The 27,607-nt window shown below is 41.7% G+C and overlaps 1 protein-coding gene across 2 annotated transcripts in view; it reads left to right on the top strand.

Annotated features, from left to right (window-relative positions):
* Positions 1 to 26,888, top strand: part of AMFR (autocrine motility factor receptor) — a 30,437-nt gene extending 3,549 nt beyond the window's left edge. For both annotated transcript variants that reach the window (XM_075040358.1, XM_075040359.1), the window contains exons 3-14: positions 238 to 402; positions 2,169 to 2,321; positions 6,606 to 6,646; positions 7,446 to 7,578; positions 8,129 to 8,262; positions 9,939 to 10,049; positions 13,049 to 13,239; positions 14,915 to 15,018; positions 16,966 to 17,100; positions 18,747 to 18,830; positions 23,583 to 23,767; positions 25,303 to 26,888. In XM_075040358.1, coding sequence (XP_074896459.1) covers positions 238 to 402; positions 2,169 to 2,321; positions 6,606 to 6,646; positions 7,446 to 7,578; positions 8,129 to 8,262; positions 9,939 to 10,049; positions 13,049 to 13,239; positions 14,915 to 15,018; positions 16,966 to 17,100; positions 18,747 to 18,830; positions 23,583 to 23,767; positions 25,303 to 25,453 — 1,587 coding nt within the window. In that variant the 3' untranslated portion in view covers positions 25,454 to 26,888. The remainder of the gene's footprint in view (positions 1 to 237; positions 403 to 2,168; positions 2,322 to 6,605; positions 6,647 to 7,445; positions 7,579 to 8,128; positions 8,263 to 9,938; positions 10,050 to 13,048; positions 13,240 to 14,914; positions 15,019 to 16,965; positions 17,101 to 18,746; positions 18,831 to 23,582; positions 23,768 to 25,302) is intronic.
* Positions 26,889 to 27,607: the final 719 nt, after the last annotated feature.

Genomic DNA, 27,607 nt, shown 5'->3' with positions numbered 1-27,607 from the left:
TAGTGGTACAAAAGACTAGATAAGATACTAAGGACTGCTAATATTTCTAGTATGTTTTTAATTCAGTAAGGGTAACAAATACTTTTCAAGATGTGTATGCAGCAGGCTTTTGCTAACATATTGTTGCGTTTCTACTTCCATCTTTTTTTTTTTTACTTTCTCTTTTTCCCTCCTCCTTTCCCCTGCATGTGGATTGTCAGTGCTTTCACTACAGTAACCAAATGTCTTCCTTTACAGCATCTCAAGGATAAATTCTGGAATTTCATTTTCTACAAGTTCATCTTCATTTTTGGTGTGCTGAATGTTCAGACAGTGGAAGAAGTGGTGATGTGGTGCCTCTGGTTCTCTGGACTTGTGTTTCTTCATCTTATGGTTCAGCTCTGCAAGGATCGCTTTGAATATGTAAGTTTTGATTAAGGGCTGTCTTTTGGGACATGCAAATTCTGTGTCTGGTTTGGGCACTGGCTCATGATAGGTTACAAACAGTTCACTTAGACCTTTTCCGCACCCTGCGGTGCTGAACACGTGCACCTCCCAGTAGCTTCGAATACTTGCTTTAAAGTGCAGTGTCAATCTTACTCCTTCAGTTTTTCCATGAGATAAATGGAGCTGAAAATACTTATTTTCTTTGATAAATTGCCTCTTAGATGTGCCCTGTAATTACTATTACATAACTCTGTGAGATTTGTTCATAGCTCTCCTTAGTGAAGAAGTCTTGACAACAGAACATCCCTTAGATTGGTGCCCTTTAGGACTGGTCCGTGAAGCCTGTTTCTGCGGATTCTGTGCTCAGGTTTCAAGGTCATTTACATTTACCAAATGTTGACTCCCAATGTCTTTACAATATACAGTGCAACTTTCTCCATAAGCTACATCCCAGTTTCTGTTAATACCAAGAACAAATTCAGTAGAGATGCAGAAATTGAAGGCTAGGCAAGGAAGAAGGAACTGGAATTTGAATAGTAAATCTTGCCCTTTAAAAATCTATAATGGACATACATCTTCCTCAGCTCCACTGTCCTGGAATAAAAGCTCTGTGCTTTTTTTTTTTTTTTTTTTTTTTAATTAATATCCAGTAAGGCCTATTAATTCACAAGTAGCTAGGCACTAAGCTTGAAACTAGATTGGTTGGGGTTAGGAAAATTGAGATGGAATTGAAGAAGGCAGTCATCTGGTATTTTTAGTGTTGTTCAGAAAGCTGTAAAAGAACAAAGCTCATGTGGGAAGAAATCCCTATTATATTCCTTCTGCATTCAAAGCGTGTATCGTAATTCTTTACTTGGACAAATTGTACTTGTGTGATCTGCCTTCCAAACTCAGGGGGATGTGGAACTGAACCAGATGTAAACAAGGAAGAAAGAACCAAATTAAAAACAAAACATGGGAGTCAGCTTCATCAATCAGACCAGAGTGAAGCTTTGGGCAACTCCTTCTTTCCGTGTCCTGTTCTTCCCCTTCCTGCCCTGAAAATAAGGGGATGGACCACCTAAATACTTTGCCTCTTGGGTCATCTTTGATTTAGACAGCCTAGGTGTAGCCTATCATTAAGGTAGTTTAGAGAATTAATATGCTATGCATGCTATTGAATGAGGCAACTATTTTCAGTAGACTCTATCCAGCATTCTCTAGCTGCAAGTTAAATTTTGGGGGGAGATGCCTCTCTCTTCCAGAAGAAAATGATGTTGGAAGAACTAGTGGCTGGAAGATAAAGCTGAACAAATTCAGATCAGTGGTAAGGTGAAAAATTGACAGAACAATTTTTCTGATTGCTCAAAGACTGTGTTTTATGGTTAGGCGTCTTTCTAAAATGCATGTTCATCCTAAGCAGATGCTGTGAATTTGATGCAGAAGCTACCGTGTGAGAAAGTGTCTGTGGTTTTCTTGCACAGGTGATCTCAATTTTAGATCAAATAATTGTAATGATCCCCTCTGGCTTTAAAAGCCTGGTGAATGTAAATGACAGCGAGATGAACGAGACTTTGGGATGGTGTGTGGTTTTAGCTTTATTCCACGTCATTTATTACTACACTGCATGGTTGAGGTTGTGAAATTGGTTTTATTCTAGAAAGCAAGAGATTTTCCTGAATGGGGACTTGTTTGGTAAGGTGACTGTGGAAGGCAGGGTGGATGAAGTACTCCTTTAAACCTGTTATGTATTTGTGTTGCAGCTTTCCTTTTCTCCTACCACACCCATGAGCAGCCACATCAGAGTCCTGACCCTGCTAATAGCCATGCTCCTGTCCTGCTGTGGATTAGCAGTTGTCTGTGGTATTATTGGCTACACTCATGGCATGCACACGTTGGCTTTCATGGCAGCAGAGGTGAGACTTCCTTCATACGTGTCATGGTTTCTACTTTGCTTTTCACCCCTCGCTTGGGGGTATCTTGGCATGCGGTGGGTTTTCTTTTCATTTCCCACAAGGAAAAAACTCCAAAGATGCAAACAAACCCTCCCCTGGTTTAGATCTGCCAGATCTGCATGCTTTCTTTCTTTAGAGTTTAAGCCTGCAAAACACCTTTGTCTGAAGAACAGAATGAGAGGATAAATCCGTAAGATGATGCCGAAATCACATGGCAGCCTATGAAAAAATAATGGTTGTGCTTCATGAGTGTTGCAAGAAGGATTAGTTGAAATGGCCGCTGGAGAGAGGGAGAGAGTGTATGTAAAAGTGTGATGTGCACCTCAGCGTGTTTCTTTGAGGTTGTATTTTCTATTTCATTTCTCCCCAAAAGGAATGAGACTAACATCCTTTCCTTAAGGCATGCTCATGTGATTTGCTTATGTTTATGTAAAGAGTTGTGTCTCAGCTGAGATGAGCAAGGCATGTTTGTGCACTCCTGAACCCTTTGCAGTTGGAGTAAACATCAGTATGTTTGTGGAGTGAACATCAGTATGTTTTTGATGTTATGGTGGGTTGTTGCACTCTGCCTGAGGAAGTGATGATCTTAAACAAAGGGGAGGTAACTGGTATAATTGCAAGTGTTAGCTCATCCTTAGTTCAGATAACAAGTAGCATGTATGGTTTATTTTTCCTCTCCTATCTTGAACTTGGAGTTAGTGAGGAGGAAAGAAAACAGTCACCTGATAGGAGAAAATGATGCTGGTCACACCACAGTTCAGTTATTTAATATGTCAGTTTACTTTTCCCTAAATACGAGGATATGCAAGGCCAGATTTGTAATTACACAGTGGAAGGGTACTGAAGATTTGTCAGTGTCTCTAATAGGTGGGGTCTTGTTGGTGTTGTGTTTCTTATCTGGGTTTAGCGGAATGATGTATCAGCCTTGTACCAGTGTGGGGTAGGTTTATCAGGGAGCATTAAAGTGCCAAAGCGTTGCCTCGTTAGTGCTGTGCCTTGTGGTGGTGTATGTGTCTTGCATTGCAGGATGGGGCCCAGCTATTCATTTCAGTGGGAGCTGTTCTGTCTGCTTATTAACAAAGGAGTGGCTCAGTCAGCATAAGTGTGTGGTCCTCAGCCAAGCCATGGATCCAGGCAGCTTGCTGTGCTGCTGGTGGACAGCAGAGGAGGTTTGTGGGGAACGTATAGGAAAGGGTTCTCTACCCTTGCTTGCAACAGCTGGCATTTGAGGACGTTCCTGAGGTGAGGGTTGGACAAGCCTGTTGGGTTTGATAGCCTCAGATGGACTCTGGAAAGTTGTCTGATCGTTTATTGAACTCATTTATACTTTGGCCTCCACGATATCCAAAGGCAACAAATTCCACATTTAACTCGGCTTTGTGTACACAAAAGAGCTCTTCTATTTGTTCTGAATCTTCTGTCTGATAATGTCTCTGGCTATCATCTCAGACATTTATGGTGAAAAAGTGCAAAGAATCATTCCTTGTTTACTCTTCTTCATACCATTGGTGATTTTATAGACCTTTCTCCTGTTCCCCTTCTGACTTGCCTTCCAAGCAAAAGAAAGCTAGTCTGTTTAATCTTTCCTCATATGAAATTGTCTAATATCTTGCCCTTTCATGAATGTTTTAAATATGCCCTATATGGATTGGGTGACCATGAGTAGTTTTCTTGATTTTAATACCCAGCACTCATGTAAGTGGAATAAAACATTTAGGTTTCTTTCTGTACAGATACTAGCAGTGACACCTCGTGGCAGTCCTCAAGCTCTCAGCAAAAAGCATTAAATCTTGCAGACTGAAATGTTTTCCTGGTGGTGGCTTGTGTGATGCTGTTTGAGAGGGACCCTGCCAAGTGTATTCCATTAGTGTGTATTTAATTACATTAAGTTACATTAAGCTATTCATCTCTCTCCTGACTCTGCAAACATTGATTTAACTTGATGCCTCAGGGTTTTTAATAAAGCAATATAGGTGTTTTTCTCAGGTTTTAGTAGGCTTCCACTTGTTCTGGGTTGTTTGTCAGCCTTTTCTTTCCTGCAAAGGCTGGATGTGAAATGTGCAAATGCCCAGAGAAGGTTAAATAAGGACAGTCTGTATTTTTGAGTAAACATTAAGCTTTTTCCCTTAATAAATGGTATTTGAGAATTATAGTATAGCAAGTAATGTCTAGTCTGTCTATCTTTGCACCTTTTTTATTGTAAGAATTACTTCATTCCTATAGCAGCCATCCTCTGATCCTGTTTCATACATCCCAGTTAAGGCTGTATAATGCTAGTGATATTCAAATCTTAGAATTGTACCTTACAGATAACAGTATATTTTCCTGTATAGCTTCTCATGCTGCATGCATTATCTTAGGGTTTGAGTGCCTTCCAGTCGTGTGCTAATCTACGTGACTGCCAGTGTCACAGAGTCTGCAGGGGATAAGTGGTTCATTTTGAGCAGAGCAAGAGCTCTTGAGGTGTCGGTACTGAAAATGGCCTACTGTACGTTTAGAACCTCAGATTACAGAGTTGTGTAACTTGTGATGCAGTGTTGTATTTTCTGCAAAGTATTTCTTGTGTCAGAACACTGAAATGCATTTCTGGAAACAGGGGAGGAACCAGAGACCAGCGCCTTGACCAAATCTGCACTAGCTCATCCTTTTAATTTTGATGCTCTTGCTGCCTCAGCACTAACCAATATAAATCATGTCTTGGCAACATTAACTTCTTAAAAGTTGCAAAGACTAGACTCTTCAGATTTCTACCTGACAGATGTCTTCCTTATCGGAGACTTTATGCCACATATACTGGTTTTGACACAAATTTGTGCTCGATGGTGTATCCCTCCAGGATCTCACATAATCATTCTGTTTCCCCACTTGTATGGTTAGAATTTGGACATATTTACTTTCCCTCTGTGGTCTGCCCAAAGCTTCTCCATAGCGGAAAACCTCGTGTGAAGAAGGTGTAGTCTCTTTCCAGTACCCACATGCAGGGTAACAGGAGACAGAAGAGGGTCTCGCAATGTGCCTTGCAGGAGCACCTAGTATGCCAATTTAACTTTTTTATGAAAGATATTTGTGATGAGAACAGCACACTGTGCTAGGTGACTTGCTGTTACCTTCTTGACCTTTTCTTGTGTTACTTGAATGATGTGTGCATCTTATCCTGAAGCCCTTATTTGGTCAGAAGATCGCACTGGTGTTTCAATTGTCACAGGAACATTTATTTTAAAGCCAACCACTAAACAGTTGGCAGATATGTTGGATATTACTAAGGATTAAATATGCACAGAAGCATTTTAAGAATGGTTTTTACAGATGGAAAAAAATACTAAAACCAGCTGTTTCATTGCTATATTGGGAAGTTAGTGGTTTTGATAGTTGTTCTGTACCGTTTTTAATACTTATGCTGAAGGCATGCCATCAGACCAGTTTTACAGAAATGGTTTCAGTTGCTCATTATAAATCCCCTGCATCTTGGTGTCACTTGACCCCTGCTAACTACAGGGTAGTGTGGGCAGTCTCTGAAGGGGGTTCATCCTGTCCCATTTTCTTTGACTGGGAGCATACAATGAAGGGATGGGACACTGTGGTCCTGACAGGTTAGAGAGAGGTGATGGGGCCATGTTTCTTAGATGATTAGAGCCCATGGAAATGTGGTTAGGTGTTCTGGAAACATTCTTTCTGGTGACTTGTCTTTACACTTCTGATCTATTTACACTTTCTGATATACTCAGTTTTTTTCTCTGTACTTAGCCTAGAGAGGTAAGTATGATTAAAGAGAGAAGTTACTTTTGCAGCGTTCACATCTCAGCAAAGGCGGGAGATTATTTGGAAGTGCTTCCATGGTTCTTCCTTAAATTCCTGCTACTATTTGGTTCCTCAGATTTTTCGTGAGCAGTGGGATAAGGAGAGGTAGTTGTTGGGATTGTGGTCTTGATACTCAGTGAGTGATAAGAATTGAAAAAGGCAATATGTCCTATGTAGGGGCGGGGGGGAAGTGAGACTTAGCAGTGATGCTAGTGGCTGCTCCAAGAGCATTGTGTGTTTGAGAAAATTTTTCTTTCTTATTTATAAGCTTCCATGTTTGTCACAGGTGTATTGTGCACAGTCATCTATAGTGACTATTGGTTCGCAGGAGCTTGTTAAGCTGCAGTAAATGCATTCTGTGTTTTAACCCTTTAGGTCCTGCCTCTGGACCGCTGTTCCTGCCAGAATGTTGTTAACGTATCTTTTTTTTTTCCCTCTCTTCTGCAGTCTCTGCTTGTGACAGTCAGAACTGCTCATGTGATTTTACGGTGAGTAGCTTATGTTTTGCAGGGTGGTTGTTCAAGAAGGCAGTACATATAGCATGCTGATTTAAGAGGTGTAAGTAATTACCTTGTTGAATTACAAATGCATGTTTGGAGATGGGCAAAGGTGGTTATCTTTAGCCTGTACTATTTTTAAGCATGAATTCTGCAATGCATGGATAGCTTTAGTGGGTGCTAATAGCTTGAGGCATGGATTAAAATGGATTGGTGCTGCTGTATGAGGGTTGGTATATGCTACTTAATGCCATGCTACTGGTTTTCTTTTAAGATCTTAATCTCTAGAACTTTTGCTTTGAAAAAGTAGTATGCATGTGTATCTGTAATGCACATGTGTATGCATGTGTAGGACATGATGTGTAGCATGGAACCTCTTTGTCCAGGTCACTATTGGCATTTCAGGTCTGTCACCAAGCTGTAATGCTTCACCTGAGAAACTTCTCATGTGCTGAAGGATCTGGGTCTGTGGTTACTATAATCCCAAGACTGGCTTTTGGTACTTGCAGGAGTTTTTAGCAAATGCTACATCATCTCTGTTAGCTGGTGGTATCTGTAATGCCAGCGTGGGCTAAGCATTGATTGCTTTTTGCCTTTTTAAAATGTTGCTGTTTGAACCAGTAACATTAAAAAAAGTCCCCCAGGAAAGCACAGAGTGCAGGCACTGGGCTTAGGAAGGACAAAGAATCCATATCGAGAAGTTGTTTGAAAAATGGATAAAATCGTTTGAATGTTAGAGATGCTATTTAACAAAAAAGATAGAATAATGTTAATTTCCTTGCTCTTGCAGGTATATAATTCACCTCTGGGATCTCAACCATGAAGGAACGTGGGAGGGCAAAGGCACTTATGTCTACTACACAGATTTTGTCATGGAGCTAACTTTGCTTTCACTGGACTTGATGCATCATATTCATATGCTGGTATGAAATACTGGACGTAATGTTGAGCAAATAGACTGGCCTTAAAATAAAGGGTATACTGGGTATACTTTTTTTTTCTTCTTTTAGGAACCAAATATTACAGAGAAATTATTTAAATAAAGAGGAAAATGTAGTGTGGGGCGTTCTGGCATTCTTTCCTCCTGTGTAATTGGAGTCCTCACAAATAACTTTGTTATGGAGTATTAACTACTGTGTAATTATCTGTTTAACAGGTGTTTAATTAGCTTTGTTGTTGAGTAATATCAGACTGAATTATTTTCATTGGCAGCAGGGGATATTTAGCTGAACAGGACTAAATATTTATCCTTATTATAAATGCTATGCTGCTTAAGTTGTATCTGAAGATGTAATGAGTAGTAATACCTGTGAACATGTGTGGTTAGGCTGAATGGTCTCAACAAAAGAAAAATTATTCAGTGTTGTTTTCTCGATTTCTTTTTCTCTTAAGACCTGATGCAGTTTCTTGTGGTGGCCTCTTGTTTCCCATGGTGTTTGTTTCTAATCACTATTCTGTTTTTTTTTCCAAAAGCTGTTTGGCAATATCTGGTTGTCAATGGCAAGCCTGGTGATTTTTATGCAGCTGCGCTACCTGTTCCATGAGGTTCAACGAAGAATTCGGCGGCACAAGAACTATCTGCGTGTGGTTGGAAACATGGAAGCTAGGTGAGCCTCTTATTTGCTCTGATGTGGATCTTGGAGAGTGGATCCTGATGAAGAAGTTGGGATTCTTTTACCCTCCTTTGATACATGATGGCATGGTGTAAGCCGGAGAGATGCAATCTTGCAAATCCAGCTCTTAAAGTCTTTACACTTAAAGTATGTTTTTACCCATTTTATTTGTTACTGGGCACACCCTTTCTGGTTTTAACAGATATGTAGGATTGACTTTTATAATAGCAGTATTACTGGTACCCTATTACTGGCAACAAGTCAACTCCCCTGTCCAGTATTTTTTCTCCTGTATTCTTTTCTATACTACCCTGATGGGGTGACACAAGCTCTGCAGAGCTCTGCCTGTTTCAGTTGTCAAATATTGGCTTTGGCTGTGATGGAAATAAATGCTCTTAATCTCATTAGGCCATACTATTCAGTTACTGCCTGAAATTAAATTGAAGTATTAATTAAAACCTGCTCAGCTTTAGGTATGTATTTATTAAACCTGAAGCCAAATCTAAACAGACTCTGTAATTGTAGTGGAGCTGAGAGCACCTTGGGATTACTTTAGTCCATCCCCCATAGTGAGGCAATATAGAGAAATTGAGAGGCCTGCTAAAACCTAGTATTGTGCCAGATACTACTGCATCTCTGATCCAATGTTGTCATAACTCAGTCATGTCTTTAATAATTTTAAGAGCAACAGGGAGTTTTACTCTTTCTGTACATTGCTGTACCATTTTCATTGTGGGCTTCAGTGGGTTTGACTAGCTCTGATGCCTGCTGCTGTAGTCCAGATGGAGAGGACTGACTTCTCTAGAAATTCCCAAGGTTTTATTTGTGAAAAGTCATTTAATGGCTGTAATATGAGATTAAGAGCTGCATAATAAAGTTAATCCACAGTGCATTGTTTCTTTTCAGTAAGATGCAGCTGCTGAACCCCTTTAAGCTGCTCACAAAGCTGTTTGAGTTGCAGGTGTCTCGGACTTCTTGTCTGAGTGACTTGATGTGTTTTTGTCATTCTGATTGTTCTGGAAGAACCACATTCTAGCTTCCTCCTGAAGTTGCCAATGGCAGTGAGCTCCCTGCTTTTGTGTAGTTGTTTTTCAGGTATATCGCACACAAGCAGTACCATGAAATGTTATATCACTCATTTCTATATTGTCCGTGTTTGGGTACTATGTAGTACCTGCTTGCATGGTGCTGTAGTTTAAAGAAAGAAGGAAAAAAAATGAAAGACAAATGGGGGTTGGCAAAATCTGAGACCAAAATTAGTCAGACCATAAACGCTTATGATCCCAAGAAGACATCTTAATTGGGTACAGCTATTAAAACTCATTTAGAAAAATGACATAAGCCAAATCTATACAGATTATAACTTGAGGTTTTAAACCTAATGATCATAGTTCTTAGAAGATACTAAGTCAAAGATTTTTGCACTTAGGAAGTATGTGGAGATGTGCAAAAAAATGTGCCTGTAAGAAGGCATGGGGGGGATGTGTATGTGTGTCTTCCTTTGTGGTGTGAGTCTGAGTTACGGAAAAGAATAGCAAACTTGCTGGCACACCTCTCCCAAGGAGAAGTTAATATGGAGGATAAGGTTTTCACAGCATGGGATTCTTTAGACGAGAGGCCATGCTGAGCTGGTGTAGTCATTACTTCTGTCTCTTCCTTTTTCTTTGTAGGTTTGCAGTTGCAACACCAGAGGAGCTAGCAGTCAATAATGATGACTGTGCCATTTGCTGGGACTCCATGCAATCCGCACGTAAACTCCCTTGCGGCCATCTCTTCCACAAGTATGTTTCTGGGGCTGGAGACGGTGCGCCTGACTGTAGAAAGGAAGGGGTATATGGGCATATCTGAAAGTTACAGCAGAATGACAAGTAATGAACTATCAGCAAAGCTATGAATGCTTACTGCCTGGGTCATCTTGGTCGTCTTCTAATAACAAAGTACATCTCATGTTTGCTACTGTCATTTTCATGTTTGAGTTGTTTCACCTGGTGCATTCTTTTCCCCCCCAAACTAAGAGTTTGCATCTTGTCAACTAATGGGTAGATTGTGCTGAGTTATGGTATCTCAATTGCAAGTCTCTACCCTCCCTTGCTGTGTAACTGCTTGCTAAAGTACACTCTTTCCCCGCTTCCTTTATCCTATGCATCACCTCTTCCATGAGGGTGTGTTGATTTTCAGGTGAGGAAGAAAAATTGGAGTTAGATCCTTAAGTACCTTTCAGATATTAACTTTAAAGAGAAAATGGGGAATATTTTTATATAGTGCATCCTTGCATGGTGATGAGTCCTCCAGGACAGTTGTGGAGGCCAGGTCTGATTGTATGATTTCATGGGGGGATGAGTCCATCAGGGCTGTAAAAGAGGTTAACCAAATTAGCTGAAGAGGTCCCTAAGTAGCTGGTAGTTGCAGCTGGGAGGCTCTTGGCCAAAGGATCTCTCTTTATACTGTTTCTTACACTCACTCAGTAGTGAATAGTAGCAGATGCTTGTGAAGACAGTGTGCTGAGCTAGATGTGCCTTTTCTTAGATCTTTTGTAGCAGTGCTTACATTTTCATGCTTGTACTTAAAAAATGAAAGGAGATATGGTGATTGAATCAGGAGTTTCTGAGGTGCCATGTGATTAACATGCATGGTCGGTTAAATTGTCCCTGTGGTGTCATATGAGCAAGTTACTCTCTGCAGATAGCTTTTTACTTTTCTGGTAAGCGTCAAACCAGAGGTTATAATCTATGCGCTAATTTGTTGTCATTTATGACAAACCTTGCCATAAATATTTATCTGTGTTCCAAGAAGTCTCTAATGAGATAATGTGCCTCCGTAGCAGAAACTCCTCTTTCAATGCTACTGAATCATATGAATATTTAATCACCTACTGAGCACTTGAGAAGCCCAGGGTCCTCTCTTCAGAAAGTTGTTTTCTCTGTATCTAGAATGATCCTTTTGGATTTTTTTCTGAAGCTAAGTTACACTTACCTCCTTGGTGCATTTAGGGAGGGAGCATGTTACAGTGGGTGACCTATGCTTGTATATAAAACCAGATGTAATTAATAACCCTATTTACAACCTAAGAATGGTTTCTCTCCTCATAAAAGCCTAGTGATTTTGCCAACAGGCTAAATGTTGTGTCCATTCTCAATTACGTGGGTTTTTTTTTCGCAGCCATTTATTTGGAGTAGAAGAGAGGATGGCAGGAAAGATTCACGTTGCTGAGGTCAGCTCTGTGCCTAAATATTAAGGAAGTTTAATGGGAGTGGGTGTCTGAATCTTTTAAGCTCTGCTGAAACTCTCTCCTTTATCTTTTAGGAAGCAGTTGCTGCTCTAAAATGTTGCTGACCTTCACCTGTTGCTAGTCATCCTAATACTGAAGGGCTATAGGTGACTGAGCCCTTCTGCCTGTGCGGTACTAAATGGGTATAACCATGGCTGCAAGCCTTTAGGGCTTAGTGCTGATGCAGGGTGAGAGGTGTTTGTGTCTGTTCCAGCACCTCAGTGGTTGAGCTGTTGAGGAGCAGCAGCATGGTGGTAGCTTGTGTCAGTCCAGGTGTTTCACAAGTGACCCTTTGAGTACAACTGTAGCAGGGGTTTGAGTTTGCTGCAGGCAGGGTGGTTTTGCTGTAGTAATGGAGACGAAGCTGGACAGTGTCGGCAGTGCTAATGTGCTGGCTGTGCTGATGACCAAGGTGGTGGAAGACGGTGGATTTTTATTGTAGTGCTTTGGTTGTTTCTGGGAAACCCATCACTGATTTCTGAACACTGCATATCCCTTCATTTAAATTTGATGGAAAACACTTTGGCAATATGTCTATACATTACAGCTTCAGGAATTGTGCGGAGTGCTTGTATCCTTGACTTTGCTATAGTCCTGCAATTAGGGCTTTTTCCTTGCTCTGTCAGCCCAAACCTGTGATCTGTGCCTTTACTCCAGTTGCAAGTACACAATCTGGGAAACAGGTTTATTTGACCTTTTTATATGTCTCTACCTTTCTAAAGGGTTTTGAGAGCTTCTGCTGGGAAAAAAAACCCACCCTACAAGTGTGTAATGTTGAGATATGTTCAGTTCTGTGAAATTCAGTTCTTCCGTACTGAAAATTAGGTTTAACATGCCAACAAATACCACAACTGAGTCATATCAGTCTGAATCAAAAAGTAGGCACAGCTCCAAGTATTTAAACCTGCATTTCAAACACTTCTCACTTTCTGCAAGACAGTGAATGTTCAGAATTAAGTAAAGGCACAGTACTGGTTAGTATTAATAATATCTGTTTAGATAGTTCCCAGATTGGTGCTCACTTTGGTGGTGATTTGGGTATTGATATTTTTGAAAAGATACTTCAAAAACTTTGGAGGTGCCATTGCCACATCAGACTGGCAGAACTGCTATGGAAATGTATCGGTATATTTGAAATACTTGTCCAGTTGTTTTTTGTCCTTTTTCAGTTGGGAATGGTGAGAGAAGAGAAACGTTTTGTTTCCCCTTCCAGGCAAAACTTGCTTGTTCTGAGTGAGACAGACAACAAACTTGGAGAGTGTTTTAAGTTTGTGATAAATATGCATGGTTGTTTATCAAAAGTGAACACTTGAGTATTTTCAGCTGAAAGAAATAAGAAACCTATGCCAGAGTCATCAGGAACTCATCACGCGTACCTCACAAATTATCTTTGAGCAGTCCATGTGTTGATGTTCTGTACAGAATATTGCTACAGCTGCTTGATGTACTCGTGATACTGATGTCTTGGAAAAACACTGCAAGCTCACCATAATATTACTGTTTTCCTGTCAGCTCATGCCTGCGGTCCTGGCTGGAACAAGATACATCTTGCCCCACCTGCAGAATGTCTCTTAATATCACTGACAGCCATCATGTGAGGGATGATCACCAAAGGGAAAATCTGGATGAGAACCTAGTCCCTGTGGCAGTAGCAGAAGGCAGACCACGCTTGAACCAGCACAATCACTTCTTCCACTTTGATGGTGAGCTAAGCAGATTTGACATCTGATGCTGTTGCCCAAATAAACGAAGGGAACATCCTTCTGTAGAAAGGAATTCTGTCCATGCTTCAATAGAAACCTAAACCGTGCTTCTGCTTGTCTTTGTCAAACACTTATATGTTTCTTACGGTTCTTTTGCAATAGCTTAGATGCATGTCTCTGAAGTTGTCCAGAGCTACAGAGATTTCTTGAAAGATTTTGTACAAGTCCTCCCTTTTTCTTGATTTGTTGTGGGTAGCAGCTTTAATACTGGCATTTATTCATTGTGTGCTATGTGGGCAAGCAGAATGGAAAATTCATGTGCCTTATTTTGTGACCAGGTGGAGGTTAATCAGTGACAGTCAAAGAGGAGAAAAACTTCTGTGGTGCAGTCTAAAAGTTGATCTTGCCCCTATCCCCTAGCTAATGTGAGGTTGTCAAAAGTCCATTTGCCACTCAATTTACAAGAAACTTGCAATGCTTGGTTAGGTGCAGAAGTCTGCAGAAGCTTATTCTTAGAAGGAATCATGTAACTGGAACAGTTTTACATGTTTTGTTTTTTTCAGTGGTGTGTTATAAGTACTTATAAAGCAGATGTGATTTCAGACCATGATGAGTTCTGTGTGTGCAGACAAACTTGTTCTGAAATAGACAATTTCTGTTGCTTATCTTCCAGGTTTTTTTATAGTTTTGGTATTGGTGTGTGCTTGTCTTCCTCAGTTTCCCAGGTTTTTGATGTCAGTCATTGTTTCTCAGTAGGTTTCACTAGCGCAAATACTCTGCTTTGGCCTCTGTCCTTGTGGAGCTCCCATGATGTAGCTGAGATGCTGCAAACTTACGTAGTGACCCATTCTTTGTGCTCTGTTTTGCAGTCTTTGGAGATTGTGGGAGGACAGTAATGGGCAGAGAAGGGTCAGACATTTCTAGGTACACTGAGACTGGCTGATAGCTTCTTGCATGGCTTCCACTTTTGGGGTGCTTTAGGTCTCTGAAGGACATTTATATTTAGAATACCACTTTGTTTTTTTGATAGCTGACCTCCCCAGTGCTCTCCTGTGGCTTGGAGACCTGCAAAATTACTGTGGAGATAAAAGGAGAAGTGGCACAGAGCAAACCCTGTGTTTATTTAAATGGAAATGCGTAAGGAGGAGGGAGCCAGCCATGTGCCCTACTCTGTTGAGCCTAAGCACACAATTGCGGCAGTCACTTTGTTCGGTTACTCTGTGTCCCTTTATAGTCATATTTTCTCAGTGATGCCAACCATGTATAGGTGACCCATTTTGGGACCAGATTCAGCCTGTTTAGAAGCTGGCCTGTTTTTAGTAAAATTACTGGAATTATTCATATATTTTAGAATTGAATTTGGCTCTGGATTATTTTAATTTTCCTTTTATTGGGAACATTAAAACAAGAAAAGAAGGATGTGTTGTTTTCTTGATCCTCTTCTAGCCCTCAGATTGTTAAGCCACTGACTGTGTTTGAAGAGACTGTCAGCAGTTACTGATTTACTCCAGCCCGTCTCCACATTTGGGAGACTTTAGGGGTGGATTGCACTGCAGAACTCCCCATATGTTCCTTGTGGAAATATGAAGACTTATGTTAAATACATGTAGAAGTACTTTGCCTGCTGAGAACCTCATGTTCTTGCTTGACTTTCTTGGTGATTTCTTATTCTTAGGCTCTCGAATTGCCAGCTGGCTGCCCAGTTTTTCAGTAGAAGTGATGCATACTACAAACATCCTTGGTATTGCACAAGCCAGCAACTCCCAACTTAATGCTATGGTAAGACTGCTTTAATAGTTTGCACCTCAGCTTTTCTATTTGTATTGTGGTGGGGGGAAAGAGGTACATGCAGAAGGAGAGCATAATGGGGAAGGCAAAACAGTGTATAGATGCTACGTGAAAGCTATTTTTTTTGAGTGAGAGAAGCTTTATTTTAGTGAAGTTAGGGCTATATATTGGTTCAAATGTGCAAACATAAAAACAGGTCTGGAGGTAGGTAAATGAGGGAGAAAAATTACATGTACTTTCTGTGTAGATAGGCAGACTTTATCTCAGCTTGCTTAGTGCAACTTAGCTTTTTTTCAGTACTTATCCTCACTCACAACTTGCAGTAGCAAAGGGTGTGAGTCTGTAACCAGAGAATTTACCTGTTGTTCAAGTGGTAACTGATCAAACCCATTCTATAGGTTTTGATTTTTTTAATATTTATTTTTAATAGCACTAAGCTCCAAGATAGCTGTTTCTGTTTGTCTTGTCAGTGTGAGATGGGGCTTTCTGTAGCACAGTCAACTCTTGCTGGTTCACGATGACGATAGGAGTGTTGAGGATGAAATCCCAGGTTTGTTGAATTCATACATAAACACTCTAATGTAGTACAAAAAGAGAAGGATATGGCCCCATGAAACACGCTCATTTAGTTGAAGTGCTGTCTCTTTTGAGTTCTTAAAGCTACTGTGTGCTATAGCATGTTACTAAATGTTCAATGAGGTGTCTCATGAAAGTGATGTAATTTTCTGAATGTGAAATCTCTCCCATAGCCTTCACTACTGTTTGAGACTCAACAGGATAAGGCCACAATTTTTAGGGGGTTTGAGGCAGGGCAGGCAGGGAGTTAAATATGCAGGAGCTCTCCATCTAAGGTCAGTTTAGTTTTTCTTTTACTGGACACAGTGACACAAATGGGTTTTTGTTAAGGATGAGCAATGATTTCTTAGCATTGTGTATTATTAAAAGTACAGTAGCAACTTATGTTAAAATGCCTACTTTAATGGGAAGGCCCAGGTTAGAAAACTATTAAAATGTTACACATTTTTAATAGAAAAGTGAAATTCTCTGTTACGTTACTGAATAAAAACCTAGGGAAGTATTTTGAGGGAAAGGCCAGAGGCTGAAATGCTGCATCAGTTGTTCTGGTCACAGGTTAGTACAATGGAGAGTTAGGTTTGCTGTAGTTGCTTGTGTTTGAACCTACTGTCAGCTGGTGCATAGTTTTTGCTTTGCTGTCAAAACTCCTTCCACCCTTCTTTTCTCCCCTGTAACTTTCAGCATTAGTTAAAACACAGATTTTAATATTTAATGAAGTCTAGTTGTTGGACTCTAAAAGTGTATTATTTGTCTGCCCTCTTACTTTTATCTATTTAATGTGGATATTATTTAAGTAACTTGAAATTCAATAATATCAGTTCCCTGACAACTCAGTTTAATTTACTTGAGCTTTCAGACCCTGTTAAACTGGTTTATAGGCAAGCTGGCTGGAGAGAGTAGGTTATTAAAACTTATTGCACTTGTCCTTACCAGTACCATTTTGGAACCCGTCTGGGACAAAGAAAAAAAAATTTTTTTTTTCAGTGTTGATCTAACTTTCAGTCACTCATGTGAATTTTATATAGATTTTATTAAAAAGGCTGTCATAAAAAGAGGGTTGGGAAGCTTTTGAAGCCTTTGTGCATCTACAAGAACTGTTCAGGAGCCTAAATTTTCAGGACCATGTGGTGTCTCCATAGGAGTTTCAGTTTTGCTGTTGACTTCAATGGAGTCAAAATATTGCCCCGTAAGTCATTGCCAGCATGAGTTTTCTTTCTCTTGTTTTTCTTTCTGTGTGTGGGTTATCATATCATAAACAGCATCTTTGAGCTGTTAATTTTTTAAATCTCTTTTTGTTGAGATACTTACCAGCTAACTTTTATTTACTGCTGATACTGACTGTATAAACCTTGCTTTCTCCAGGCCCATCAGATTCAGGAGATGTTCCCTCAGGTTCCTTATCATTTAGTTCTACAGGATCTGCAGCTAACTCGTTCTGTAGAGATCACCACTGACAACATCCTAGAAGGGCGCATCCAGGTACCTTTCCCCACACAGGTAAGTCATAAGACTGTGCACCTAAAATGGCTGACTGACTGACCACTGAACTGAGCCTGTTAATGATGAGTGAGGGGAATGAGGTACGTTGAAGCACTGGTGAATCCATTTTAGCTTAATGCAGTAGTATTCTTCAGATTTTACTTGTAGGAAGATGTTGCAGTTGGAAGCACCAAACCAGTTTTGGCAGTCTATGTTATACCTCCAAGCTGCAACTTCCAATTCAATTGGAATGTCTCACAGTGGTGTGTGACTGATTGAGATGTATGCATCTGTTCCTTGCTCTGGCCCTTAGAAGAAGGCCTTTTAATGTATTAGGATCGGTCTCAGGTGTGCTCCAGCATTATCCGTTTGTAATACAGGTGTCCTGGTTTCGGCTGGAATGGAGTTAATTTTCTTCCTAGTAGCTGGTACTGTGCTGTGTCCTGGGTTTAGAATGAGAATAATGTTGATAACACACTGATATTTTAGTTGTTGCTGAGCAGTGCTTACACTAAGTGAGGCACTTTGCAGCTTCTCAAGCTGCCCTGCCAGCGAGTAGGCTGGGGAGTGCACAAGAAATTGTGAGGGGACACAGCTGGGACAGCTGACCCCAACTGACCCAAGGGATATTCCACACCATGTGACGTCATGCCCAGTATATAAACTAGGGGGAAAGCTGGCTGGGGCGCTGCTGCTCGGGCACAGGCTGAGCATTGGTCGGTCGGTGGTGAGCAATGTTTTTTTTATTTGCATCACTTGTTTTTCTTGGGTTTTATTTCTCTCTCTTTTTGCTATTTTCCTTTTCATTACAATTTATTATTATTTTATTTCAATTATTAAACTGTTCTTATCTCAACCCATGAGTTTTCTTACTTTTACCCTTCTGATTCTCTCCCCCATCCCACTGGGGTGGAGCGAGTGAGCAGCTGTGTGGTGCTTAGTTGCCAGCTGGTTAAACCATGACAACAGGGTATTTTCTTTATGATGGAAAGTCAGATTTTATCACCCATGCCCTATAGCTTGCCCATGATGATGTGATTAGACTGCAGGATGCATGCAGTGCTTGTATATTCAATCTCAAACATGTTATATGGTGCCAAATTCTAGTAAAAAAAAGTCTGATTTTGTTTTTTCTTTGTTTAAATCTCTGTAAATGCAGTATATTCAGTCATGTACCAAAAATATATTGAAAATGTCCTAGCTAGATGAGAGACAAATATTTGCTCAGTTAAAGCAGCTCTTCTCAGTTGCTCTTGTGCAGAGCCTTTAGAACATTTCCAGTTGATTTCTCTGCTGACAGATAATTGAATTGTACCACTTAGGAAGGTTCTCTGCAAAGAAAATAGTCGGCAAAATGATGCCTTGTTCTTAATTAGTGATAGCAGATTTCAATAAAGCAGTCTGGGGACAATGTTTCTGTTAATAAGAATATCGAATTCTGGTTCTGTGCACATCAGATAGTACTGTTATCTGGAGTCTGCATGTGCGGAAGCAGAGAGAATTCTCTTTCAGCACAGAGCATTCTGTTTACTGCTAACTTATCTGTTTCCAAATTGAACATAACACATGACGTTGCAGAGGGCAGAGTTTGAATGTGTTCAAAGAACTTGTTTTTGTTTTGCCATTTCACACACTGTATTAAACCCATGATGTTTGCATTTCAGCGTGCAGATAGCATTAGACCTGCGTTGAACAGTTCTGTGGAACGGCACAGTACTGATCAGGAGGATACTGAAACTGTCACTCAGGTAATTTGGCATAAAAATGGGCCAAAAGCACAAGTAGAAGCTGCATGAATAGGTAAAGGCATCTGGTTCCATACCGGGTCAGGTTGGTGGCAGCCCTTGCTTGCCTTTCACACCAGAACTAACACTGCCAGGCAACTGAAGTAAGACTTCAGCATGGTGCCTCTGTAAAGAACTATCGTGCGTGCTTTTCTTTTTCCTCCTTGAAGGAAAGCGCTCCTGAGTGATACAAAGAACAGAAAAAGATCATGTCTCTGTTCACGTCTGGTCAGGCCTGTGCTCATCTGTGGAATATGAAGAGCAGGATGCTTTGCTCTTCCCCTTCCTCTTCCCATTCCTCTTCCCATTCCCATTCTGTATGTCTCAAGACACTTCCCTTAAAATGAGTAGTTTTTCTCTTCTGGGTACAAGAATTCTTTTGTGTTCTGGAGAAGGGACTTGAAGGCATGGGGAGCTTTGGTGTGAATGGAGTGGCATACAAACAGGACCACGAGAGAACAGCCCTTTTACATATAAAGCACAATAATGGGTTTTGCTGTTCTTCACTAAGGGCTTTATTAAGCAGCATGTGCTAGCTAAAATGTGCCAGGAAGAAAAAAAATTAGCCTGCGAATAGAATAAGGTCTCCTTCCACTTTTTTTTTTCCGCTGACTGTAGTAGCAAAATCATGAGGGTTTCTGTTTTATAAACCTCCCTCTCCACTGGCTTAGAAAGCGAGTGAACTTGTGAGGCAGCTGACTTTCTGCCTCTGCAGCCTTTAATAACCTAAATAGCCAACCTGTTACTCACCTGAAACTGAAGTGTGGCAGTTCCCTTGTTAGCAGGTTGCAAGACAGAAAAAAAACTTTCATTTGATTTGGTACTGCAGTTGAGACTGAAGAAGGGGTGGTGGGGATTGGTACAGGTGTTTGATAAGAGCCTGGGATTGGAGATGCAGAACTGCAGGAATGAAAATCTTGATCTGGGTCTAGAAACTCTTTACTAACTTTTTGGGTTAACTTGAAGGTTTTGGTGGCATTTCCCCTGTTCTTCATGAGTGAAACCTCTCTTTCTCCAAATAGTATCTAACTAGTTTTCCTTAGCTTGGTACTGGCTTCAGATTCCGCTTTGAATGATTGTGTTGCTATTCACCTTTCTTCCTTCCTGCCTGGCACTACCTGTGTCTCTGTCCTTCCTTCTCCAGAACTTGAAAAACCTGGGAGTGGTGTTCATACGTCATGTCATTGAGCACGTGCTCTCTAATAGTGACGTCTTCTTGCTTTGAATTACAGCTAAGCACTTTGCTCAAATGATGTGTTGGAGCGAGTGGCGGTTTGGATGGAGAATGTATTTTTATTTTGTAGAATAGCACAGTGATAGCCTGGAGGTACCTGAACAGTTACAAATTACCTGCAGCTTAGTGGGGCTGCTGGTAGCTGTGTGTGTGGGATGAACTGGTGGCCTCTGCGCAGGTTTTTCTGGATGGATATTTACTGTGCCCAATGGGATTCACAGGCAAAGGCTGAAGTGGGAGACTGAGACTGCCGTGCACTGAGAGAAACTTGCTGCTGGGTAGCATTGTGGAAGCTCCAGTTGCTGCTGTCCTCCTCCTGCCTCATAAATGCTTTGTGCATTTGGTGTTAACTTAGGCTGGCTTCAAACACGCTGATCACCCTTGTTACGTAGCCACAGAGATCTACCTAGGAGTCAAGCTTGCTTACCTCCTTGCTATTGGTAGTATTTCTGTTGTGCAGAGAAGACTTGGGAGCCTAGGGGTGTTTTTCCTCTAGGAAACTCCCGTCACTTTTATGTCTCTGATTTTGCTTTCATTTTTTAACTGAGTACCTAGTGTATTGTAGATGTTCTCTTTCTTCTTGCCAGAAGAATGTGTTGCTGTAGTCAGTCGAACTCTTGTCTATGTGGAAAGGTCTAAGCAGCAAACAAGCTAATTCAGCAGGTTGCGCTTGATTTTTAAGAATGCAAGTAGGAAGGGACATAAGAAGCCATCATCATCTCCTCTGGGTGAGACTTGAATTTCCAAATAGTGAATAGATCTAACTTCACACCTTATGACCCAGTCCCTGAGAGAGACCGTGACAACTGTAGTTGCTTTGTGCTACAGCCTTAGAGTAAGTTTTACAAGCTTTTAATCTCTTTTCTTATTTTTTAAAATCAACATACCCACTGGGGATCTTTGTAGCTCTCCAACAGCAAGTGGCAGACCCACTGGAGCTCTGCTTGTTGGAAGTAACACTTCTTAGGGGAGCTAATGTGCTTAAATAAAAGCACCCTTCTTCCTAAGTAGTGTTTTCCTCTGTGCCATACATCATATTGGCTTAATTCCATCTAGAATTCAAAGGTCTTAAGATAGAGATAATGACTGTTTTTTTAATTTTTTTTCCTCCCCCCAACCCCCAGATGTAGCTTATGTTTTTGGGGTGTCAGTGCTGACATAATGTCAGGGTAGTTGAGAGACATCTCTGAGCACCATCATGGTATAAATCGTGTTAAAGGTTTGTGAGATAATGCTCTAAACATTGACAGCTTCTAACAGTCCTGGCCTGTACACTTAGCAAGATGCTGTGCACGTACTTTTCTCCAGTTGTGCATTGAAATGCTAATGCTTCCAGCATCGTGCATAATGCTCTACACGCTCCCTCTCCATCACTATCATTGCTTTCCCTCCTCTCTTTTCTGACTCTGCTGTTACTCCCTATAAGAATGGATCCCAGAGCAGCTGTAGCTACTTTCTGCAAGCTTGTATTTTCCTGTGCTAAAATGTATTTAAAGATTATCCCTTACATTTGTGTGTGTGTGTGTGTGTGTTTATCTGTTTCTGTAATCCTGGGTGGAGATTGGGTAGGACTGCTCAGACCTAACTAGTAAGCTGCTGTTAGAAAGCTGAAGCTTGCCTGGTGCAGCTCTTGCCCTCCCCTTCCTTGAGAATCCAGTTTATTGACATTGCTTAAGTAGTTGGTGACTCTATTTAGAGACACTTCTAAGGCATCCCATGGCTTTCATGAAACTAACTCTTTTTTTTCTCTTAGAGCCTGAAGGAGGAGTAGTTTCTGTAGTGTATAGGTTTCTGCATCTGAGGTCTGCTGTTATACTGAGGCTTGTCATAATCTTTACTGCAATAGGTTTGATATTTTTGTCTCTAAAACCTCCTCAGTAACCACTCTCATGCTCAGATAGAAGAATGGGCACCGGGTACTTATTTTTTGCATCTTCGTAACAATACAAAACCCCAAAACTTTAGGTGAGCTGGCTTGCAACTTATGATACAAATGGTCTGGGGCAGGGGGGGGAAGTGATCTTGCCTGAACATCAACCATAATGAGTGCCCTCCTCACTGCTTTACCCAACAGAGCTTCCCTTTTCCATGTCCACCTGTGTGGTAATTGGAAGCAGCAGTCAGGTTGCTCCATATTTCTTGTTCTGGGTCTGCCGAGGTCATTCTAGCACTGGGTAAGATCTGTGAGGTCATTCTGTGGAGCTCTTTCTTTGTCCTCTCGAATGTGACATTGCTTTGAGACAGTCTAACAGTGCCCCTTCTGTAAATTCCAGCGTGCTGGGGGTTTTGCTGAAATAGGCTGACCACGTATACTTGTGTTTGAGGTTGCAGTGTTTGTACTGCTCTGGCCTGGGCCCTGGTGTTCCTGCTGGGTTCACCTAGCTGATGGGAAGTGACATTTGTCTTGGTTTTCGCTCTCTGAAGGCGTTGTGTCGGGGAGATGGCGTTATTGGTATGTCTCTAGGGCTTTGGAATGACTCAACTTGTTTTGCACATCAGCTGCTGAAACCAGTGTGTTGCACGCTGTGATGCTGCTGAGTCCGGGCTGTTGGCACTTGAGCAGCGGTCCCCCTGCAGTGCCCGCGTAACTGGCTGTCGAGGCTCCTGCGGCGGGTATACCAAAGGCCCAAAACTAGGCGATAGGAGCTGACTTAACTAATACCTCTCTGATGCTTCCTTGTGTGAGTAATCCTCTGGGATACCAAATGATGGCTAAAGCCTTAAGCCCTTCATTGAGGTGATTTGTTTCTTGACGCTACCATGCTTAGTAATGTCTTTCTTTTCCATCGTAGAGCTGATCTGATAATATATGACAGGATGTGATCAGGATAGGCTGTTTCACCTATGCTAGTTCACCAGCGTCATCATTCATCGGCTCAATTTTCACATTAGTGTTGTCAGCCAGCTGTCAAGGGTGAAGAGGTACTATGTGCAGGGCTGCCAGCTTCTTTTATCGACAGGCCATGCTTGGGACAGTTGCCAGCCTTGCTCCGGCAGCCCAAATACATGATAATTTGGGTGCTGCAGCACCTGGTGAACCGAAGCCTCATAAATTCCCTTCTCAAGCACACATCCTCTTGGCAAATACATTTGCTATTCATTCCTTAGTATATGGATTTCTGCTTTTTCACTCTTTACTGTTGCATTGCTTGTTAAGTCAGCTGCAGAATCTATTTCAAATGCCCCATTTTCATAGAGCATTAATTATGAGTAATTAATGTTTGTCTTTGAGATTACTTTCAAACATGGCATAAAAGATACAGCGTTATAGAATACAGGCTCTTTGAACATGTTTTGAAATAGCTTTGTTCTGTATTTTGGCTGGGGTTTTCGAAGGAGCCCAAGGGAATTGGGTACAGCAGGTGAAAGTCTAGTTTCTTCCAATGGCTCCAAAAATGACAGTTCTTTGTAGCTTGTTGATTTGATGCAAAGAAACCCTGATAGCAAATTTTGCAAAGACTTAATGACTTTTTTCCTTTTAGACTGAGAGAGTGCCACTTGAACTCAACTCAAGACTGGAAGAAATGGTGGAATTCAGCGAAATGGAAGCAGAGCCTAGTGAAGCAGAAGATTTTGAGGCCAGGGGAAGTCGCTTTTCAAAGTCAGCGGATGAAAGGCAGCGTATGTTGGTTCAGCGGAAGGAGGACTTGTTGCAGCAAGCTCGAAAGTATGTTCCTTCCTAAAACTCCAGCCCGGCCACTCGGTTGTAGTCCCCCAGAATGGGTTTCAAATGGATTATGACCACTGAGAGTCTGGATTGATGCAAAAAGTAGTAGGAGGAATGAATACATCTGCTACAGCAGGCTCAGGATCCTGGTTAAGACAACCATCACTGATAAACCCAATTCTGAAATAGTGTCACGTGTCCCAATGTGTACACAGCTTCCTAAGTGGTTGAGCCAAAGCTCTTTGAAATCAGAGGAGGTTTCTCCAGCTTCAATGGGCTTTAGTCTAAGCCTGTCCTGAGAACACATTACTTGTGTTGAGTCCTCTAGTCATCTTTAGCTTGTCTCATGGCATAGGTGTCAGCCCGCAGTGCCTGTGCTGTTACAGCTGAAATTACTGTCAAGCACCACTCTTTCCAGATACAGAACGAATGTCTTAAGCACAAAGCAGCATAGAGTTGACAGATGACCATTTACTAAAGCACGCCAGAGGAGCTTGTGACCAGCAAGTCAATGCTGCTGAAGAAAGAGTGGCCAACTTTTAACCGTTTCTTTTAGCCCAACTAGTAATAGGTGTTAGAGGTAGAATTTAACTTTTTTCACATCATGCATTCCAGTCATGTTGGTGAGCTTTACTAGCATCCAGTTGCTGATAGAGAATAAAAAGTGCTTTAGTGATGTAGAGAAAACTTTTCAGTGTTTGTCAGAAATGTTGTCCCTTCCTTCGTATCACAGGGAGACTACTGAAAGGGTCTACAAAAACTACACTGAGTTATGCATCCTTTGGTGTTACCAGGCTACCTACATTCTTTTTTTTTTTTTTTTCCACACTGAAATGCCTTCATAAAAATAACTGGGGCTATGACACCTTTTAAGAGTTCATCTATAAATAGGCTTGCTCCTAGAGTAATTTTTCCTTGATGTTCAAAAAACGTCATTTAGGGAGACAAAGTATTTTTGTTTTTCTGCTTTACTGGTTCCCTTCCTGCATTGAAGAGCTGTGGAATTGCAGACTGCTGTATTTTGTCACCAGGTGTAAAAATTCATTGGGATGTCAACTCTGGCAGCTGCTTCCTTGTATTTTTGCCTTCCCTCACGCTTTGCAGTCCTAGTGCCCCTTCTGTCAAATGCTTACTTGTTGCCATCAGTGAGTGACTTTGTATGGTAGACACTGCCAGCGTCTTAACAAGTGGTAGAATAACAGGGACGTAGAGATTCAGTGACTTACCTGCAGTCTCGGTGAATTGCTCTGAGGTAAAAGTAGAGCCCACACCTTTAGAACTGGCTCTCTCCCACAGGCCTGAGGATCTTGCACAAAAACTAAGAGCTTCTACCAACTCTGCAAAGTCTATTGTAGGTTATATGGGCTTTTGGGTTTTTTTGAGTATGTAGCTTGTGTGCGCTTTTATCAAGGTATTTTCTTGCTTTTGGTGTGCCTTGCACCCTCCCTTACTTCATGAATGGACCAGTGAAGTATTTTCCAGAGCCAAAATGAGGTGGGCTCTGCTTACCCATCTTTTCCTTTTTCCTCTTGCAGGCGTTATTTAAACAAAACCTCTGATGAGGAGTTGACTACAGAGAAGCCCTCTCCTCCGCCTGAGGGAGCATCTGCGGATCCCGTCACCCTGCGTCGCAGGACACTCGCTGCTGCCGCTGAACGGAGACTTCAGATGCAGCAAAACTCTTAGCGCTCGTTGCCCCTCCTTCCTCCTCCTCGTGAGCAATGTTGAATAAATAAATTAAATACAACCCCCACCCCCCGCGCTTTCTATACCAGCAAGAAAGTGTCTTCAGAGTTCAGCTAGCTCTGCTGCCGAGTGAGCTGGCTGCCTCTCTGCTGTATAAAGCATGTGGTCTAATAATGTTTGGACAGCTGACAAATTAACCTTTTTTGTAATATTTTCTATGTGATGTTGATCCCCTCCACAAACAAAAGGCAATTTCTAAACCACGGGCATGATTTCTGCAGCTAGCATGAGGTATTAGGCTGACTGCACAGGAGAGGCTGGGGAAAGAGTGTTCCGAATTGGCAGCTGTGGGTGTAGGTCGCGAAGGGCACTGGCATGTTCAGCTCAAGATCAGGGAGAGTTACTCCAAGAGGGAAGAAAGCTTAGAAATTTGCAGCAAACCCTGCATTAGATGAGCAGGCGCCCACTCTTCAGTCCCTGTTCGTGTCAACAGTGAAGGGCATTACATAGACCGGCATGAAGGGCTAGGGTAGCATTGCTGGAAAGTCAGTTCTTAGGCTGGATGGACGTTGTCTAGCTACATAACACAGAGAAAACTGAATTCATGAATTGTGCAGCAAAGCACCGATTCACATCAGTTCCAGCATAAAATAGTTCATTTACTGTTGCTGGGCTCTTCTGCACTGGCAGATGTCTGGCTCTGTTCACTCCCCAGGCGTGCACTATTTTCCTTTGCCTTTTATGGCCAGAAATGAGTGAGAGACTGAGGGGAATCAAGTGAAGAAGAGGGGGTGTAAGGCAAGGTTACAGCCCCTGCGATTCAGTATTACCATAAGCCAAGGGAGTACGATAGAAAAACCTGCCTGTTCTGGACTCCAGAGCAACATGGTTGGGACTTCATGGAGATAGCTCCAATATCTTGCTTTTTATTTCATTTTTAACCCCACAACTTCACCGCGAGTTTATTCAGCAAGACTGGAGGAGTTGGGGCAGCTGGGCCTTAGGCTGGCTGCAGCCCAACCTGCTAACTTCTGATTTTTCTAAAGAACTTTTGACACGAGATCCACTTGGAGCCACCAATGCTAGCTTGCATAGTTGAATTTTACATGGCAGTGACTTAATTTTTAAACTTCTGAAGAGTGAGTTCTAGTATCACTGTCCTTTAGAAGGAGCCCAGTATTATCTAGAATTGTTGGTAACTTTTTTTACTGTTGGTTTTTAGGACATTTGAAGGTGAATTTAATGAAAGGAGTTGCATCGATGTTTAGGTGAAAATAATTTATTTCAATATTTCAAAACTCTTTGGGAAGCCTTACCTTGCAATGCTATTAGTAAACTTCAAAGAATTTTTTTGAGATCTTTGGTTTTGCTCAGAGCACAGCTGTTTTGTTTTTATTGTTAAAAAATAAAATAAAATCTTGGTCAGTGTTGGAAATTTCTGTAGTGTGACTTCTCATATTCCTGGCGTGCGTTTGGTTTGTAAATGTAGTGCCTGCACTTTGGTCCCCTTTGGTTCCCCCTTTCTGTCATGGTGAAGGGGAGCTCAGCTGCCTGACACCAGGTGTAGGAACGTTTTCCCAACCCTTGAGTTGCAGAGCAGTAATTGCTACTGGAATTCAGTCATGCTGTGAACATGGAAATGGAAGAGAAATAGTGTCTGGAGGGACTGTAAAAATAAAGTGGAATTTTGAACGGCCTGGCAGCTCTGGAAGGGGTGAGAGCTGTTGTACATGTGAACAGTACAGAGTTTGGGTCTTCATTCAAGCAGCAGAGTTGACGTACCCCTGGGAGTGCAGACAGGAGAGAAGACGGCACAGAAATCCTCCTCAGGAGCTCTGGGTTTCCTTGAGTTCCTCCTCCTTGCTGCATTCCTGGGAGATTTTGAATGTGATGATGCATTTTGTACACGATGATGCAAAATGACCCCAGCTTCATCTTAGCAGAGGAGATGCCTGCAGCCGGGACAGATTTTGACCTAGCTTTGGACTTGCAAGATCTCCACCGCCTTGGCACGTCCTCTCCCAGGCTGCCCACCTTCCAGGGGAGGGAGCGCGATGCCCTGAAGAGGTTTCCTCCCTCCTCTTCAAAGACAGAAGGTGAAGAGCCCCTGGTTCCCCAGGGATTAGCTGGCCAGCAGTGGTGCGCAAACCACCT

The sequence above is a fragment of the Buteo buteo genome, chromosome 11 (genome assembly GCF_964188355.1).
Source record: "Buteo buteo chromosome 11, bButBut1.hap1.1, whole genome shotgun sequence".
Lineage (NCBI taxonomy): Eukaryota > Metazoa > Chordata > Aves > Accipitriformes > Accipitridae > Buteo > Buteo buteo.
Note: the sequence above shows the minus strand (reverse complement) of the source record. Positions and strands in the feature narration are given on the sequence as shown.